This window comes from Schistocerca nitens, chromosome 9, assembly GCF_023898315.1.
Source record: "Schistocerca nitens isolate TAMUIC-IGC-003100 chromosome 9, iqSchNite1.1, whole genome shotgun sequence".
NCBI lineage: Eukaryota > Metazoa > Arthropoda > Insecta > Orthoptera > Acrididae > Schistocerca > Schistocerca nitens.
In genome coordinates this window covers 396,290,796-396,310,976 of record NC_064622.1, presented here as the reverse complement: position 1 = coordinate 396,310,976, position 20,181 = coordinate 396,290,796, and the positions used below count along the sequence as shown (strand labels likewise).

At 42.4% G+C, this 20,181-nt stretch overlaps 1 protein-coding gene across 1 annotated transcript in view; it reads right to left on the bottom strand.

Annotated features, from left to right (window-relative positions):
* The window catches only part of LOC126204267 (cell division control protein 42 homolog), a 334,388-nt gene that overhangs the window by 211,068 nt on the left and 103,139 nt on the right, over window positions 1-20,181 (bottom strand). Inside the window, exon 2 of the mRNA XM_049938656.1 lies at window positions 15,148-15,206. Within this exon, the coding sequence (XP_049794613.1) occupies window positions 15,148-15,206 (59 nt within the window). The remainder of the gene's footprint in view (window positions 1-15,147; window positions 15,207-20,181) is intronic.

Genomic DNA, 20,181 nt, shown 5'->3' with positions numbered 1-20,181 from the left:
CTATTGAAACCCCGAGAGACTCCATTCCTGAAGGAGTCGGACAGTACAGTACTTTCTCCCATATACGTTTCGCGAAATGACCACAGCGAGAAAATTTGTGAAATTAGAATTAACACAGAAGCTTACCGACAATCATTCTTCTTATATATCAATCGCGAGTGGGACAGAGAAGGGGAGACACTTAGTGGTGGCAAAAGTACCCTCCGCCACACACTGTTAGGTTGTTTTACAGTAAGATGTAGATGTAGATTGATGTAGATGCGAAAAGTTTCGTCTATGCAGACATCGGAGAGTATATCTGCGGATATCCGCAATAACACGTTTTTCGCGTTCAAATGTATCAGTAATATGACATCGATGGCGATATTTGTATAAGTCGCTCTTCCCATTCCAGACAAAGTGGCATTGTCTCGGCTTAAATGCGTAATGTCCTGGAGGCAGTAGATAAGCCGGCCGAAGTGGCCGTGCGGTTAAAGGCGCTGCAGTCGGGAACCGCAAGACCGCTACGGTCGCAGGTTCGAATCCTGCCTCGGGCATGGATGTTTGTGATGTCCTTAGGTTAGTTAGGTTTAACTAGTTCTAAGTTCTAGGGGACTAATGACCTCAGCAGTTGAGTCCCATAGTGCTCAGAGCCATTTGAGCAGTAGATAAGTTGTTGACATCTGTAGGAAATGAAATTGGCGAAATGTTTTTCTTCCTGGTTGTTACACATAGATCTACATCTATACTACATCAGCATCTATATTCCGCAAACTTGTTGCTTGTTGACTACACTTTATTTTCTAATTTGTCTCATTTTTTGCAATGATAACTTGCATTGCATAAAACACTGTAGTATCAGAACACCTCGTTTTCTGGATACAAATAAGTTATGTACAAAAAGAGATACATTAGTTTTTGATCGTTCAGAGGAATGTAAGATTTGACATTTAAAACGTTTGACAAATACACTCTTCAGTTATCGCTCGAACGCGGGTTTTGTAAGCTACCTTCTGCGTAAGCATTCTTCCAATGAATCTCAGTCTGGTATCTGTGTTTCCTACGATTTGTTTTACGTGATCGTTTCAATTTAACTCGCTTCGTGCCACACTCCCAGATATTTAATGATCTCACAGCTTCCAGTATTTGTTCGGCAGACGAGTATTCAGGTATTTACGAATATTTATGCGAAATACGTTTTGTTTCCTTATGTTGCGAGTCAACTACCAATTCCTGCACCAAGTGTCGATCTCTACAGATTTCCAAACATTTCGCTACAATTTTCCAGCGTTGTTACTTCTCTGTATACGAATATATGAACTAATGGGTAACGTCGGATCCTTTTGCTGCCGATACTTTTGTATATATATATATATATATATATATATATATATATATATATATATATATATATATATATATATATATATATATATATATATATCCCGTGTGGGGTTGTTGGTACCCCCATCGGGCGCCTCCCCGGGTGGCGGATAGGGGAAAGCTTCCTAGATATAGGTGGTACTGGGGAAATGAAATACCCAGGGCGGACCAAAAACCAATAAACCCAGTGGTGTCTGTTCAGCATCCGGCGGCCAGTGGTCAGCGTCTGTTCCTCTAGTTGAGGCGGCTGCACAAAATCTTCTCGAACTCAAAAATCGAGTCGTATACCTGTGGTCTCAACAGAGATCACCACAAAAACTAAAATTCAACTTGAACGCATGATGGAAAAGACGACCACAGAGTCACTACCCCAGGCACCAGTCGATAGACTGGATTCACCTGATCATCGGATTCTGGGGGATCAGGGACACCATGCGGAGAAGAATCGGGGCTTCTCAAAAACTCGTCACACTCTCAAAACGAAACGTAAAAATTTTATTGGTACAATTAATGTGAACACCCTCACTAAAACAGGCAAATTAAAGCAACTCACCAACGCAATGGGAAAATTTAACCTGAAAATCACTGCACTGCAAGAGACAAGATTCACAGATGAAGGACACTTTAACACAGAGAATTACAGGATCTACAAGGGCAAACCTGTCATAAAAGTAAGAGACAAACTACCACTTTTCGGAACAGGATTCGCCTTACACACTTCCGTACTCGACTCAGTTTTTGACTTCACGTCTCCCAATGAAAGAGTCTCCCTGTTATCAGTAAAATCAGCTAATAAAGCATACACTCTGATCAATGTGCACGCCCCCACAAATCACCACAATAAAATCTACCCTGAAACAGTGGACAATTTCTGGGAAACACTAGAAGAAACAACAAATAAAGTACCTAAGCACCATGTAAAAATCTTAGTAGGCGATTTTAATGCACAATTAGGGAAGGAAAAAAAATTCAGAGATACCACTGGACCCCACACCAAACACAAACGTACCAACAAGAATGGTGAAAAACTAATCGACTTCTGCAGAAACTTTGGACTTAAAATAATGAGTACCCAGTTTCAAAAACCTGCACATAAATTAACCACATGGAGATCACCCAGTCTTAGACAGGGTGAATACCAAATAGACCATGTCGCAGTTTCCAAAGAAAACATAAAAGAAATTCAAAACATCAGAACCCGCAAAGGTGTCTTTGAATCAGATCATCATTTTCTCCAAATAAAAACAAAATTCCAACCCAACAGAATGCTAAAAAGGCCACCCAAAAGTACCAAACCAGATCCGGAATATCTGCAACTGAACAAAGAAAAAATCATCATGCAAATTAATCAGGAAAAATCAACAGACTGGAAGAAACTAACAGAGAAAATTCAGGAAGCCCTCAAATTAGGACAACCCCCTCGCAACAGGAAACATCGCTGGTGGAATGCAACCTGTGATGAGGCAGTTGACAACCGAATAACTGCATGGAAAAAATTTAGCAGTCACAAAACTGAAGAAAACTGGGAGAACTTTCTTAAAACCCAAAAACAGACCTTAAAAGATAATTAGAAAAGAAAAACGGGGATATGACAACAACAGACTCTCTGAAATCCAGCAGGATTTCATCAAAAATAATACAAGAAATTTTTATAAGACTTTCAGAGAAAACTTACAGGGATACCAAGCGCCTAGCTTGTGCTTCAAGAAACCCGATGGCTCTTTGGAAACCAACACGAAAAATAACTGCAAAATCTTAGCCCAATATTTCAGTTCCCTCCTCAACTGCGAACCACCCCAAGAAAAACTTGTCTTCTCTTCTCCAGTATTCACACACCCAGACTCATATGCCCCGGATCTTGAAGAAATTATGGAGATAGTCAAGCAGTTGAAAAATAACAAAGCACCAGGAGAAGATGGGATCATTGCTGAGTTCTGGAAACTAAACGATCCTATACTTATGCAGAAATTACACCATATAATGTCAGACATATGGATAACGGAGCAGATACCAGAGAACTGGAAATGCGCTCTAATTCACCCGCTACACAAAAAGGGCGACAAGACAGACATGAACAATTACAGAGGAATTTCCCTGCTCCCAGTCGCTTACAAAATCCTTTCCAAAGCGCTTTTAAACAGGATAGAATCCCAAGCAGATACACTAATTGGTGAATACCAGGCCGGATTCAGAAAAGGACGGTCATGTGCGGAACAGATCTGGTGCTTAAAGACAATATTACAAATGAGGAAATGCAGAAACACAGTAGTTACATTCATCGACTTCAGGAAAGCATATGATTCAGTGGACCGTGGAACCCTGTTTAAAATCATGGAAGAATTTGGGATCGACCGAAAGACACGAAAAATCACAGAACAGACACTTACAGGAACAACGGCCAAAGTGAAATTCATGGGCGAAGTATCAGAACCCTTCGAAATCAAATCTGGAGTCCGACAGGGGGACGGACTATCCCCAATCCTTTTCAATATTGTTCTAGAAAAGATAATCAGGGAATGGGAACCTCACGTAAAGGGTATCCAAATCGGTATCAAGAAAGAGAACCGAATTAAAGTCAAGTGCCTTGCTTTCGCTGACGATATTGCAATTATCACCAATAACAGAACAGAAGCGATTCACGCAGTGGAAAAACTACATGAAATTTCACAAAAAACCGGACTACAGATATCTTATGAAAAAACCCAATATATGGAAAGGCAGCCAGAAAATAAATCCCCTTTAATAACAAAATATCGTAAAATTCTACAAGTCTGCCATTTTCAATACCTCGGTGAAACTATACAGTCCTCAGGATTAAACCGAATTGCAAATGAAGAAAGAATCACGAAGCTCCAGAAAGCCTACAAGCTAACATGGACGCATTACAACAAGAAGTGCATTTCGACAGACGCAAAATTAAGGCACTATACAACAGTGATTCTTCCAGAAGCAATCTATGCAGCTGAAACAATGGTGATTGATGGTCATTCTAAAATTAAGGAAGTAGAAAGAAAAAAAATTCTCAGGAAGATTTACGGTCCAGTCAACAAAAATGGCATTTGGATGAAGAGACCACAAAACGAGCTCTATAGAAAGCTCAACATAGTAACAGATGAAATCAGAAAGCGCCGAGCCAAATTTTATACACACATCTACAGGATGGAAGACTCCAGAACAGCAAAGAAATTATTCAATATTATAACAAGGAGTAAATGTGGCACGGAATGGCTGAAAGAAGTCCAGAGGGATCTACAGCAGATCAACATAAAAAATCTCGAAGATCGCACCGAGTGCCGGCATAAAATCACAAGTGTGAAGTTTGGGGAAAGAACATCGCGTCAGCCTGGTAAAAAATGGACAGAGGAACGGAAGAAGGAGCATTCTGAGAGGATGAGGAGGTTTTGGGAAGCAAAGAAGAAACACATCCGAAGATGAAATTATGAATTCAAGTTCAATCGCTCTCCTAAAGGGGAACAATCGCTATAATTATATATATATATATATATATATATATATATATATATATATATATATATATATATATATATATATATATATCACCTGAAACCTGTACCCAAAATATTGCAGAAATGGTGTTACTGATGTGTGGTTTTCGAAGAATGGATTGTTAGTCAGGGACTCGTATTGTTAGCCAACCAACAAATTGTAATAATATTTAGAAAGTGCATTTTTGCGCAGACATAGTCTTTTTAAATGAAACAATGCCTGTCGACATTAACAACGTAAAAGTAGGGTAAATTAGAGTGTGAGTGGTGTTCGTTGCAGAGTCTAGTTCGAGTCGTTTACGAAATATAGTATTTTGAAAAGTTTCCACTCCGACACTTCTACAATACCTGTAGTACACATTAAAGAACAAAGAAGTGCATACACTAGTTATGTAGATTCTGACCAGTGGCGAGACAGCTGACCGTCAAAGGTTGTGTTCAAAGTGACCACCGGCAGCGGCAATACAAGCTTCCAGTGCAGTATGGAACGACCGCTGCACACGCGCTAGCTTTTCAGCAGAGACGTCCAAACAGGGTGAAGTAATACGTCGCTGCATACTCGGGCGTTGTTGGTATGTACTTGTAGACAGTGCCTTTCAGGATTCTTCACAGAAAAAAGTCTACAGGTGTCAAATGCGGGTTACGGATCGGTCAAGGTACAGGTCCTCTGAGACCAATCCGACGATTTGAAAACAGTTCATGAAGACATGCTTCGTCCACTATGGGCTGGATAGCCATCATGCTGGTACCACAGGTTCCCCTTAGTCTGTAGAGGAACGTTTTCTAGCATCTGTGGGAGATGGTCTGTTAGGAGGTTGCAATACTTGTGCGAGTTCAGTGTTCCGTCTATGAAAAACGGACCGATGAGCTGACAATGAACTATTCCACACCACACGTTTACACTCCATGGACGCTGCAGTTCCTCCTGAAGAAGCCAACGGGGACTGTCAACAGACCAATAGCGCATGTTTCGACGGTTTACTTGGTCATGATTGGTAAATGTGGCTTCGTCACTAAGCAAGATAAGGTACTTGATTCATCTGAAGCATCCTGTCTTAATGCCCTTGTAGAGACAGGAGTTAACACAATTGTCATAATCGCTTCCATGCAGCTCTTCATGGAGACAGAGACGTGATAGGGATGGAACTATGTCGACGGAGGATGCGTAAGACACTTGCCTGACTCATGCCACTTCTTCGTGCGATTGCGCGGGAGTCAACGTGCGAATCAACTGCAACAGCAGCAAGAAGATTAATTTCCCTCTCTTCTGTCGTCACTTGTTTCCTTCTGTTACGTTGTGTAGGAGTTACACTACCACTTTCAAGTAACTGGTTCAAGAACTTGGTAAATAATTGCCGAGATGGTTGATGTCTATTGGGATACCTTGCCGCGTACAACGTACAAGAACTAACTGCGTTCTTCCTACATTCTCCATACACCATGAACATGTCAGCTTTTTCTGGATTGGTAAAGCCCATCGTCCACTCACGATCTACTTCAAATGGTTTAAATGGCTCTGAGCACTATAGGACATAACATCTGAGGTCATCAGTCCCCTAGAACTTAGAACTACTTAAACCTAACTAACCTAAGGACATCACACACATCCATGCCCGAGGCAGAATTCGAACCTGCGACCGTAGCGGTCGCGCGCCTCCAGACTGAAGCGCCTAGAAGCGCTCGGCCACACCGGCCACGATCTACAGCTTGGACAGTCACACACTGACTAGCAAGTCGCAACGCACTCATGGAATATACAAGAAAACTGCAAGCAAACTTAACAATATTTTACTTAGCCACTATGCAGGTTGAATGTCAAAAACAAATATCGGTCTGGAAACTTTTGAAAATACGGTATCTCGTAAACGACTCGCACTGGAATTCTGCAACCAACACCACTGACATTCTAACTAACCCTACTTTTAGTTTGTTACTATCAATAGGCATTGTTCTATTTAAAAAGTGATTATTTGCACAAAAATACACTTTCTAAGTATTATTAGAATCTGTCTATTGGCTACCAATAAGAACTCCTAGCTACCAATCCATTCTGCGAAAATCGCACATCAAAAGCACTTACTAATTCTGCAATATTTCCGCAGCAAGTGTTAAGTCATTTACCCTGTATATTGAACAGTAATAATACAGTAACACTTTCTTCGATTACGCCCGAAGTTACCTTTTCGTCAAGAAACTTCTCTCCGTTAAAAATTACGTAATTACACGTAACAGCAGCTGCTTTACGTATCAGTGATTCGTTTACATTAACAGAGGTCACTTACGTAATTAAACAAAACTGAACTACATTAAGGTTCTTCAAGTATTCTGCATCCATCTTTGTTTCGCAGTCTGACCACCGTTTTTCTCTTGCATACGACAGAAACAATGTCCGGTATCCGTCAACGTTTTTCTTAAATACACTCATCTTACCTTAATCTTTACGTTAACTGCAATGAAAGGTGAGACATACCATAAAACCACACATATAACCAACAAGAAGGGAACATTATGCAAATAAGCGAGTATGTCGAGCCTCGTGTATCAGCTCGCTCACAGAACAAGAAAGTAGAATCTTGACTAGCTGCCAGCGATTGTTGTCGAGAATGGCTGCCTGCTTCAGATTTATCGCTTTTCCCACAACAGATTGCCCTGGCGTCGTTCATATTGCCATTACCAACGCCTAAAAAGTGAAATAAATCCGAATTACGACCGTGAAATATATCGTTGGCCAACTTTTTTAAGTTATCCAATATGGAAAGGAAGTTATTCTGCGGATAGCAGTAAAGTTTAAGGGTACGCGTCCTCAATCGTTACACCAGAAGAGGAACACTGGTTATTTCTCTTTGCTATAGGCATTACCTTACATTCATCCACGTTTACAGAGAGCTAACATTCGGTACATCAATAGAAAATATTGTTCAAGTCCATCTGCAGCTCATTACGATCATGACTTTCTTGTAATCAACAGCGTCGTCATCAAACAATCTTTTAGTGCTGCTGGTCCTGTTTGATAAATTATTTGCGTATGCTGAAAAAATTAGAGGCCTCATTAAGCTTCCTTGGGGTACGCTCGTTGTTTCTTTTGTTCTGCGGTACATTCACCGTCACGAATAATGTACTAGATTCTGATTGTCAAATATTTCTCAAACGATTGACATGTTTACTAAGATACTACGTAAGACCGTATCTTACTTAGCAGTCTACTCTATGGTACAATGTTGAACGCCTTACGGAAATCTAAGAAGGCGAGATAAATCTCTTCATCTGTTGTTTGTAAGATGTCATTAACGAATAAGGCAATCTGTGTTTCACACGAGTCGTAGTTTCCTGACTCCGTACTGATTCTTTGAGAGGTGTGTGGGTCCAAATCTACACGTTCTTCTGGCCACTTGTATTTCCAATACGTTATAAACTGCTGAATATAAGATAAGTTGCGCATCATCTTAGATAATTCCGACCGCTGACAGTCAAACACACCATCGAGTTCTTGAGATATCAATCAACGATCTCGGCATTTAAAGAAGCAATCCATATAAGGCTTATATAACCCTGACGAAAAGAAAAGAGACGTCCACAATTGCGGCATGAGAAACTAAATGGCAGCACTTATTCACAGTACTACGGCAAAATGAGAACTTTGGAAAAAGCACACAGATGTCATTAATATCAATGATGTTTTGTTTTCTTTTCCGTGTTTGTAGGAGAATGAGAAAGCTACATGCCAGTTTTATCGTTGGTTTGGATGATTCATCATCAACAGAAATTGATTCAAACTTGGTGAAACTTTATAAAGAGCACGCTTCTTCGTTTTCAACAGTTATGAAATGCGTGGCTGAATCACGTGAAGAATTTCCCACACGTCAGAACATCGAGAAAGTGCACAATACGATACTGGACATTCTATGAAGATAATTGTGCGCAATAGCTACCGCAATGATCACATAACAAGTAAGAGTACGCTACATTTTACACGAACAGTGAACTATCAGAAAATTTTGTGCAATATAGTTACTATAGTTTGTAGAATGCTGATCAATGGAAATTAATAAAATAAAATCCTCAGCAAAAATATCACTCGTGGTCTACGCCGACTTGTACTTTGGATAGTACCCTGGTGGAAGACTTCTGGCCATTAACGAAACACGAATAAACGCGGTGGGTAGAGACAGATGTTCGCAGCAAAAAAGACAAAGTCGGTTTCATCTAGTGGAGAAGCTAAGGTGAGTTTTCTTTCGGATTTGGTAGCGATATCTCTTACTGATTACTTCGAAAAGAGTAAAACAGTATTTGGTAAATAATATGCTGGTCTTCTGGGACGATTACATAAAAAATAGAAGCACGACAAGAGGCTAGGCTCATGAAAGAAGAAAAGTCATATTTCTTCTGGACGATACGCCTGCTCACAAGGGCACTTCCGAGATGAGTAATTTTAGGGATGGAACAACGAATATTTGGGATATCTTCTTTATTAATGCGATTTGGACACACCCTTTGGTTTCAGTTTTTCCTTCATAAAATTCGTGACTCGGTAAAGTATTCAAAACAATAGAGAGGTTAGAGCAGCCAGAAGTTGAAATTCAGGCAGATATTCCAGAATGACCCGTGCTTCCATCCACTCATTGTAGTGATCGAAGTGTACTAACATGAAGGAGGAAATGTTGATCATTCAACTCAATGATCACGTTTGCACCCTCTAATTTCCTCGTGCTGCCATGCCTAAACAAATTAGTGCTGGAGAATGGTTCGGAATCTAGTGAAACGTTATGGCAGCAGTAGGCAGGTGTCCTGCAGAACTTTCAGAATCATGTCGCGGTTAAAGCGCATTCGATGGAAAACTGTGGTCAAAGCGTGTGTACCTGAAGGAGAGTAATGTCGAAAATAAGTGCAGGTCTTTAAGCTAGCGAAACATAATCTTTGAGTACCAGAAAAGACCTTGTCTTCGTACATCTAACCATAAAAATATAAATGATCGCTACTCTACTACAATGTGACTAATAACTATAGAAAGAAATGTGGTACATCTTTGGAAATATTTGTTTTATACACGCTAATGCCTTATACTGCACACGGACCAATCATCAGGATAGAACTTGTGTGCAATGCCCTAAGTAAATGTGCTAGGACCACTCTTTTTCCCAACATTTTCGTAAAAACCGAAACTAATGCGAACAAAACAAATTATTCCTGACAACACAGCTGTGAATAAGAAATAATCATCTGATGACATTTTTCGTAAATAAGACTAAATGTATGATGTGAAGAATAAACTGCTCGGTTTAAAAATGACATTGCTATGCTCACAAGGGGAGGCCGCCAATTGTGAAATTCAGATTCGATTCATACTGCGCATAATAAAAGCTCATGGCCAGAGGTGTAATGTGGCAAAGCACCAAGATGCACTTCTCAGCCGTTGTCGAGAAAATCGACAGTTAAAAGAAACCGTTGTGGTGAAATACTCTCTACGATTAACAGCCTTCTACAGCGTCGTGGCGCAGCGGTAAGATCTCGGGTTAGTAATCCGAAGGTCGCCGGATCGAAACTCGCGCCATGCAATTTTTTTTATTATTAGTTTTTTGTAATTCATATATATATATGTATATATATATACTATTAATGAATTGCTTATGCATGTTGGTGAAGGCGGATCGCTCTCCAATTGTACCGCCTCCATTTTTCCGTTTCTTTAACAGGGTGTACCAAAGCTCTCCCGTCCGCACTGATTTTCGACGATGTTATAAGTTGCGCTAGGGACCGCATCTACCTTCTTTCGAAGTTAGCAGGCAAGTACGCTGTTATGCGGCGGCTCGTTTCGGCCCATTCAACATCTGTCCTTCAAGTGTAACGAGCGAGTAACGTAGTTTATATTTCATACCTGCCACAGCAAATTTGTGTTCGTGGGGTCTCTATTCTATTTCGAACGTTTGACTTACGCTATACGTATTCGTTTCGGAATATCGTTTCTACGTCTTCCGTTAACTATACGTTGTTAACATTACGAAGACAATTAATAACATTTGTGAAATACAACTTTGTTTGCGGAAAACATAATGATGTTCGAAGTCGCCAGTTTTTCCACGACAAACGACTTTCAACAACTTATTATATGCATAATTGTTGCAACTGATTGCCGGGAACTATATATATAAATACTAAAAAAAAAAAACGTTGCATGGCGCGAGATTCGATCCGGCGACCTTCGGATTACGAACCCTAGCGCTTACCGCTGCACCACGACGCTGTAGAAAATTATTAATCGTAGAGGGTATTTCACCGCAACGGTTTCTTTTAACTGTCGATTTTCTCGACAACGACTGAGAAGTGCATCTTGGTGCTTTGCCACATTACACCTCTGGCCATGAGCTTTTATTATGCGCAATATGAATCGAATCTGAATTTCACAATTGGCGGCCTCCCCTTGTCAGAGAAAGGGAGGAAGAATATCAAGAGCTACTGAATGGAACAAACAGTTTTTGTAAAAAACGACTTTTTATCTATGGAGTGCGTGATTGATTCCTTTGTAAAATATTTTTTTGTTAATTTATAGACCAATCACATGTTTATGACACAATCATAACCGGTTTCGGCCAACGCCGCTGTGTTCAGTGTATGCCGCCTTTAGCATCTGAAGATGGTCATTGGTTGGCCGAAACCGGTTATGACTGTCATAATCATGTGATTGTGTCTATAAATAAACAAAAAACAATTTACGGAATAAACAGTCGTATGAGCACAGAATGTGGGTTGAGGGTAGACCAAAGAATGAAGAAAATAATGAGGAGGAGCAGAAGTGAGATTACGCTATAAACTTACCATCTAAACTGGTCATCACGAAGAAGGTAAAGCGAAGTGATACTGCTACCTGAGAGGCAAAATTACGCATGCCTGGCGAAGCAAGGAGGACATAAAAAGCAGACTAACACAGGCAAGGAGGGCATTCCTCTCCAGAAGAAGTCTTCTAGTATCAAACCCTTCACCTGAGGAAGAAATTTCTGAGACTGTACATCTGAAGCACTGTATTGTATGGTGGGAAATCGTAGACTGTTGGAAAATCGGAAACGAGAATCGAAGCCTTCGACATGAGTTTGAGGTATTATAGAAAAAATGTTGCAAATTATGTGGACTAATAAGGTAAGAAACGAGGAAGGTTTCCACAGAATATTCGAGGGAAGGAATACATGGAAAACATTGACTGTAGGAAGTGACAAGATGACTGGGCAAGTGTTGAGACATCAAGAATAGCTTTCATGATACTAGATCAGTGTTCCCCAATCTGGGGGTGAAACTAAACGATTGGATTCTGTTTCAGTCACTAAACTAAATTATTTTCAAAAGGTCATTACTACACTCCTGGAAATGGAAAAAAGAACACATTGACACCGGTGTGTCAGACCCACCATACTTGCTCCGGACACTGCGAGAGGGCTGTATAAGCAATGATCACACGCACGGCACAGCGGACACACCAGGAACCGCGGTGTTGGCCGTCGAATGGCGCTAGCTGCGCAGCATTTGTGCACCGCCGCCGTCAGTGTCAGCCAGTTTGCCGTGGCATACGGAGCTCCATCGCAGTCTTTAACACTGGTAGCATGCCGCGACAGCGTGGACGTGAACCGTATGTGCAGTTGACGGCGAGGGCGTATAGTGGGCATGCGGGAGGCCGGGTGGACGTACCGCCGAATTGCTCAACACGTGGGGCGTGAGGTCTCCACAGTACATCGATGTTGTCGCCAGTGGTCGGCGGAAGGTGCACGTGCCCGTCGACCTGGGACCGGACCGCAGCGACGCACGGATGCACGCCAAGACCGTAGGATCCTACGCAGTGCCGTAGGGGACCGCACCGCCACTTCCCAGCAAATTAGGGACACTGTTGCTCCTGGGGTATCGGCGAGGACCATTCGCAACCGTCTCCATGAAGCTGGGCTACGGTCCCGCACACCGTTAGGCCGTCTTCCGCTCACGCCCCAACATCGTGCAGCCCGCCTCCAGTGGTGTCGCGACAGGCGTGAATGGAGGGACGAATGGAGACGTGTCGTCTTCAGCGATGAGAGTCGCTTCTGCCTTGGTGCCAATGATGGTCGTATGCGTGTTTGGCGCCGTGCAGGTGAGCGCCACAATCAGGACTGCATACGACCGAGGCACACAGGGCCAACACCCGGCATCATGGTGTGGGGAGCGATCTCCTACACTGGCCGTACACCACTGGTGATCGTCGAGGGGACACTGAATAGTGCACGGTACATCCAAACCGTCATCGAACCCATCGTTCTACCATTCCTAGACCGGCAAGGGAACTTGCTGTTCCAACAGGACAATGCACGTCCGCATGTATCCCGTGCCACCCAACGTGCTCTAGAAGGTGTAAGTCAACTACCCTGGCCAGCAAGATCTCCGGATGTGTCCCCCATTGAGCATGTTTGGGACTGGATGAAGCGTCGTCTCACGCGGTCTGCACGTCCAGCACGAACGCTGGTCCAACTGAAGCGCCAGGTGGAAATGGCATGGCAAGCCGTTCCACAGGACTACATCCAGCATCTCTACGATCGTCTCCATGGGAGAATAGCAGCCTGCATTGCTGCGAAAGGTGGATATACACTGTACTAGTGCCGACATTGTGCATGCTCTGTTGCCTGTGTCTATGTGCCTGTGGTTCTGTCAGTGTGATCATGTGATGTATCTGACCCCAGGAATGTGTCAATAAAGTTTCCCCTTCCTGGGACAATGAATTCACGGTGTTCTTATTTCAATTTTTCACAATTTTTAAGATTTTGATGCTGATTATATAATTTATTAATTACTTTTTCTTGATTAACAGCATTAATGCGGTGGAGGTTATAGGTCCCTCACTACACACGTATTTCATGCTTTGTCCTGTACATCGCTGATGATAAAACTGAGACATAAACGTAACAAATGCTAAATACCTCTTCTCCAAGTTGTAGATAGTACCTGCATTAGTCCAGAAATTGCTTCATTACTCGCTTCGAAACAGATAAATGAATTAATTGACAGCACGACACAGCAGTAACTACATAAGAGCTACTACAGTTCTTTACAGAGTACTGTTATTATTATTGTGACATAAGGCATTAGCAGCCTCAAGTCTTCCAATTTCTTTCAGTTCAAAAATGAGAAGTGCAGCAATCGAGTGATTTATGAACAGTAAGTATAATGCACACATTTTAATTTGGTTGATTTTAAATGGGGTTGCAGTGTGCAGGTCAAGCAAGTGCCGCAGTGGAGAGGAGCACTACAGGGAAAGTACGTTTTTTAACAAGTGTCTTTACTCACTGTGAACAGTTAGTTTTCTTATCAGAGGAGTTGTGGGTGCAATTGCAATGCTGCACCACGAATTCCTTCGTCATTCATTCTTCCCCCCTCCCGCCCTGATCTTACACACACACATCTACAAACTAAATATCATTCATCTTTCATAATTTTAAAAATAAAAGTATTACAAGAAAAGTCTTACATTCTACAGTTTAGTCAGGTGCTAAAGTTGGTGATAACGGCATCAGGTGGTGGGGGAAGGGGGTACTAGCTAATATCTGATTGCACTCAGGGGTAATGGTCTAAAGGAGGTTGGGAACCAGTGTACTACACAGAGCCGTGGAAGGTACCAACTGTAGGGGAAGACAGACATTGGAATACATCCAGTACGTAATTGAATACACTGAGATGAAGAGATTGCTACAGGACAAGAAGTCATGGCAGGCCTCATCAGACTGGGAAAAAAAAAAAAAAAAAAAAAAAAAGAAAGAAAGAAAGATACCGGTAGAAACGTCTTCCAACGTGTTTCAGTCCTACGTATGTCCTACTCTTAGCCACGAAACTGAAGAATTCGTGAATAACGCTTAATAATTATTATTGAAGTCCAAAGTGGATGCAGCCTACTCTGTTTTCTCTCGAATCTGAACAACATGAGATCAAAGTGTTATTGCGCTGGAAACTAACCTACTTCATAATTTTTCTCAACGGTGGCCCTCAGAACTGCCACTACAGGTATTTAGAGGAAGAATGTCAGTCCCACTGACAATAATGGTTTCCGCTTAGTCATTTTAAGTATAGCACGTAGACAGGAATTACAATGCCTAATAAAACACGTTTAGGCCACCGAAAATGCCATTCTTCTTTCAAATCTAGTTTTTGTGAGTACCCACGACATGTGCCACTTGCAGAATTGCGCGTTCATGAAACCCTATACCAGTGAGGGTGTTTACCCATCCTTTGTGACAGATGTGACCGCGGTGTATCGTCAAACCGAGTGTGCAGAAGTACTCACCAGGCCCGCTGTGTCGCAGAGCTGCACGCTGTACGGCCGCCCGTCGACCCGGACCACCACTGCAACAGAAGGAAGCGCACGTCAGCACTCTCCCAAAGACGCAGTGGCTCACACATCCGCTGCTAACAAGCTTCCAGTAATAGTAAGGCAATGTTCTGGGTTCAAGTCCCTATTCCAAAACGGTTTAATGTATCAGGAACTTGCAAAACAGCACAAGATCTGCTGCTGAGTGGAAGATTCGTTCTGGTAAGCCCACCAGGCAAAAGGAAAAGTGAATTACTTTTGAATGCATTACGGGAAAAGCAGTGATCAATGTCTTATAAATATTTACTATTAAAAACAGTCTTGATCACGATTTATTTATCAAGGTGACCCGTTTCGACCACTACTGTGGTCATCTTCAGACCATTGAGTAGGAACCTCTTTCTGTTGGAGAATCACTACAAGGAATGATGTGATTCTCCGACAGAAAGAGGTTCCTACTCAATGGTCTGAAGATGACCACAATAGTGGTCGAAACCGGTCACCTCGATAAATAAATCGTGATCAAGACCGTTTTTAATAGTAAATATTTAAAAGGAAAAGTAGCTATCATTACAGAAGAGCACACTGGCTGCTTTGGGGCGCTGTAGATGGTTGCAGGAGGTCACTGACAGTCCACTCGTGACGTACGTCATGACAGTGAAGTCGTGTTTACATGCCAGCTGGCTGTATGAAATCAGCGAAGAAAACGGTTTTACGTCAAGACGTAGCAGAATGTGGTAGTAGTAGTAGTATAGTAGTAGTAATAGTAGAAGTACTAGTAGTAGGTAACTTTTACTAAGCTGTGGACATGTTGTGTTATTACAATTTAAGGACAAGAAAATATCATAATTCATATATACATTTACATACTTATTGGCCTAGTCTGGCAACGATGTGACAGGTAGTAGGACGGGGCCTTAAAACAGCAATGATCCCGGCATCTGCCTAAGGTAATTAAGGGAAACCGCGGGAAACTTAAATCAGGATGGCCGGAAGAAAATTGGAGTCGTCACCCTCCAGAGTGCAGGGGCAGTCTGTTTAAAACAGTGCGATCTCATTCGAGTTATTCCTAGTGAATAATAGTTTTGCAAGTAAGTTATTTAAAAATGTAAAAGGCTAGTGCTACTCTACGGCAGAAAGGATTTATCGTATTCGGGCGTGTCAATGATCGCACTGTCAATGAAGTTACTCGATTTTTTAGTGTATCACCGTGGATACTTCAATGTGTTTACAAGGAATGATGTACTACTCACAGCTATGTAACACGGTGCAACAGCAGCGATCGTAGGTAGATCCTAACCGGCAGGAACCGGAAATAAGTGTCACACCTCGTCAGTGACAATCGATTTCAAACCTGACAAGATTTCCTGCTATCAGCGAATGCAGTCGCCGAGCGAACACTAAGAAGGGAACTACATACAATTGATATCTGGTTACCTCGCAAAAGCCCTTTGCTCAAAGCAACGCACAGCTGTACGTCTTCAATGGACACAACACAGAAACTGGACAATGAGATGCTATAATTCGATTTTTTGCAGAAAAAGATCTACAGCTATTCAAATTCATTACTTTGATGTAAGTTCCTCTCCAAATGCACAGTAGCTATTTTACCGACGTTTTCAAGTCGAAAGTGGCGCACCAGACTGCCCCACCACCTAAATCGTTACAACTAGCATATATGATCGTAAGACTTTAATTTTATCTTCCTATGGTTTTGTATAGATCTTCTTTTCTCATTTTCGTGCAGCAGTTATGTTTCTTGTTCAGTAGTACTAAAATTTTTCTGAGTATTTTCCTTTCTTTGATTTTTAGTTCTTGTTCACCTCTTTTTTTAGTGTAAGGCATTCAGATCCTTATAGTGCTTCCACTTTAATTGCTGATGCGTAGTGTTTAATTTTTGCCTGGAACGATAATGATATTTTATTACATCGATTTCGGTTGAGTTCGTATGCTAATTCCCTTTTTTTAGCCTTTCTTTACTAGTGGTGTTACTTAGTCCGTTTGCTTGCATCTACTGTCGCAAACATTTAAACTTATCGATTCTTTCGATGTTTCCATCTTGTGTTTGTGTTTATTTCTCTCCGTTGTCTTTATGTTCAATGTATTTCGTTTTCTCATACGATATTTATAATCCGGTTTTATCTGCAATTCTGTAAAATATCTCTGTCACTATCTTTACATCTGTTTTGTCCTTGGAAATTATTGCAATATCGTCAGCAAAAGCGATACATTTCGCCTCGAACCTGTTCCTTGTCTCAGATGGATTCCTTCGCTGTTTTTCTCCTCTAGTTCATTAAGCCACTCTCTCATGACCTGTCTGATATCAAAATGAAGAGAATCGGTGAGAGACCATCATCGTACTGAACTCCTGTGTTAATTATCAAGGGTTCAGAAACTTTTCCTTCTTACAAAAATCATTTATAATGGATCCAATCAGATTCTCCTAAGAATTTAACTTTCGAAGTTTTGTCTGTGAGTATCTGATAGATTAATTGTATGGTGGTTTTGTCGATGCCTGCTTCTTCCAGTGTTAAAAACACTGTACGTCTGTCTACGGAATCGTAGGCTTTTTTGAAGCCAATGAATATTAGCGGATGCCTTTCTTGGCCGGAGGATCCCATCTGGATTGATTACTGGGCTGTAAAAAGCTGGGAGCGGGCAGGAGTTGGCGTAGATGGACGTGAGGTACCGCACATCTTACCAATTGTGATCTTGAGTGCTGCTAGCTAGATTTTAAAACCTGCACTGCATATCAATAATATAAAAACACCAGGTAAGACAGAGAGTAACGAAGAATACTTATTGTGTACAATATAGTAGGAAGGATCTGCGGCTGATTTAGGGGTATGGAGGGAGCGAAAGTTAGTACACGGAGTTGCCACCTCTGGCAGCATAAACGGTCCTAACCTGAGCATCCAGTCATACTGAGCATCGATGTCACATACGGGGTATACGTCATTCATTGCTGCTAAAAGCCTACGACAGAGTATTAGCTCGCCAACTGTGGCGTTCCAGTCACTGAGCAACGAACGACCAGATCTTTTCAGTGAGTGAGAGGTCTCGACAACATGCTGTCCAGGAAAGGATTCGAACACGTTAGGTAGGTTAGGACAGCAAGGGCAACATGCAGTCTTGCATTATCTTCTTGAAAGATAACATCAAGGAGACCTCGAAGATAGGACACATCCACTAACTTTAAAACGTCAGAAATGTAACGGTTGTTCTCCATATTACCGGCTATATGAACCAGAAGTGATCGTTTACTGTAACTAATAGCATCCCATACCATTACGCCCGGTACTGGGATCATATGACGAGACGAATGCAGTCTGACAACATTCATTTTCCTCCGAGCCTCTACACACTGAAACATCGATCCAGATGCTGTACGCAGAAGCGAGACTCGTGTGGAAAGATTACGTTGTGCCACTCATGTGTCCACCGTTGTCGTTGGGCGCACTAGTGTTGGTGCCCCTCTCTCTGTTGCCGCGGCAAGAGAAGCTGGACCAACGGTCACCGTGTCGACAGTCCGTGTCCTCGCACTGGACGTGCCCATTTTCTGCCTCAAGACACGTGACGCACCATCCTGCCTGACCTAGCGAATAGAATTTCTGACCTCTCGTGCGCTAGTCGCGTGTGGCCCATATAGCCCCGCATGGCGTTGCGTATGGCCCTTCTGAACTGTTCAGTTTCATACTCGTGTGAAAGTCGTGGGGTCCCGATCTACAGGAGCAGTAATATCGTGGAACAATAAACCACCGTCTCGATATTTCACGATCCTGTTAGTGTCGAATTACGACACGTGTTAGCAGACGTTTCTCCTAAAACGAAGCATAACACGATTCTGAAAAGTAACGAACATTTAAATGTGAATTCTGAATGAGAAATTGGCTGCGTTATGGTTCAAATGGCTCTAAGCACTATGGGACTTAACATCTGAAGTCATCAACCCCTAAACTTAGAACTACTTAAACCCAACTAACCTAAGGACATCACACACATCCACCCGAGGCAGGATTCGAACCTGCGACCGTAGCGGTCGCGCGGTTCCAGACTCAAGCGCCTAGAACCGCTTGGCCACAGCGGCCGACCGCTTCGTTATATTTCCATGTGTACTAAATGTAGATGTCGTTGTATCCACCTGCTTCGTTCGTTTGCGCTGAAATGCTCATCAATTGCATATCCAGGCTATAGTGCACGATCCAGTCACATTAACATATAGCGTGTCTCGGTGGAAGATGGGGAGGCACACTCGGAAAACATTGCAGTCGATCTGAAGTCCGAAACGGCATGATCATTGTCTTTGTTACCAAGAGTGGAAGCATTGTCGAAACGGCAAAGTCTGTAAATAATGCACGTGCGCCATGGTTAAAATATACCGTGAATGTCAATATGGCGCTTTCCAAAACCGGCATCGAGCCAACTGTGGTGCACCACGGGCGATACATGACAGGGGAGAACGACGGTTGCAGAGATGAACAGACATGCAACTGTTGAGCAAGAGACCAATAAGATGAACCACTGGGCTAGCAGCAGTGTCTCCTCAACGACTGTTCAGCGAAAGTTGCTGCGTATGGGCCACCGTGGTAGCCACCTGGTTGATCCACCCGTGCTGACTGCCGTTCATCGGAGACGAATGCTGAAACAACATACCTCTACCGCAACTGGACGTCCGCTGAGTGACGTCAGGTGGTCTTCTCAGATGAGTAATGTTTTATGCCTCATCGGACGGGTGGGCGTACGTGAGTACGACGAGAAAGTAAACAGTTATAGTCTATGGAATGTTTTGCAGCATTCCCTGGGTGATGTAATTCTGGAAGTCACAATGGATCAACACGAGTACGCACCATCCTTGGGGATTCCCACTTGCAGTTTGTTTTTCCTCAACACGATGGCAGCTACCAGCAGGACAATGCAACATGTCACACAGCTCTTAGTGCACGTGCGTGGTTCTAAGAGCATGAGGATGAGTTTACCATACTCCCTTGGCCACCACACTCACCGGATGTA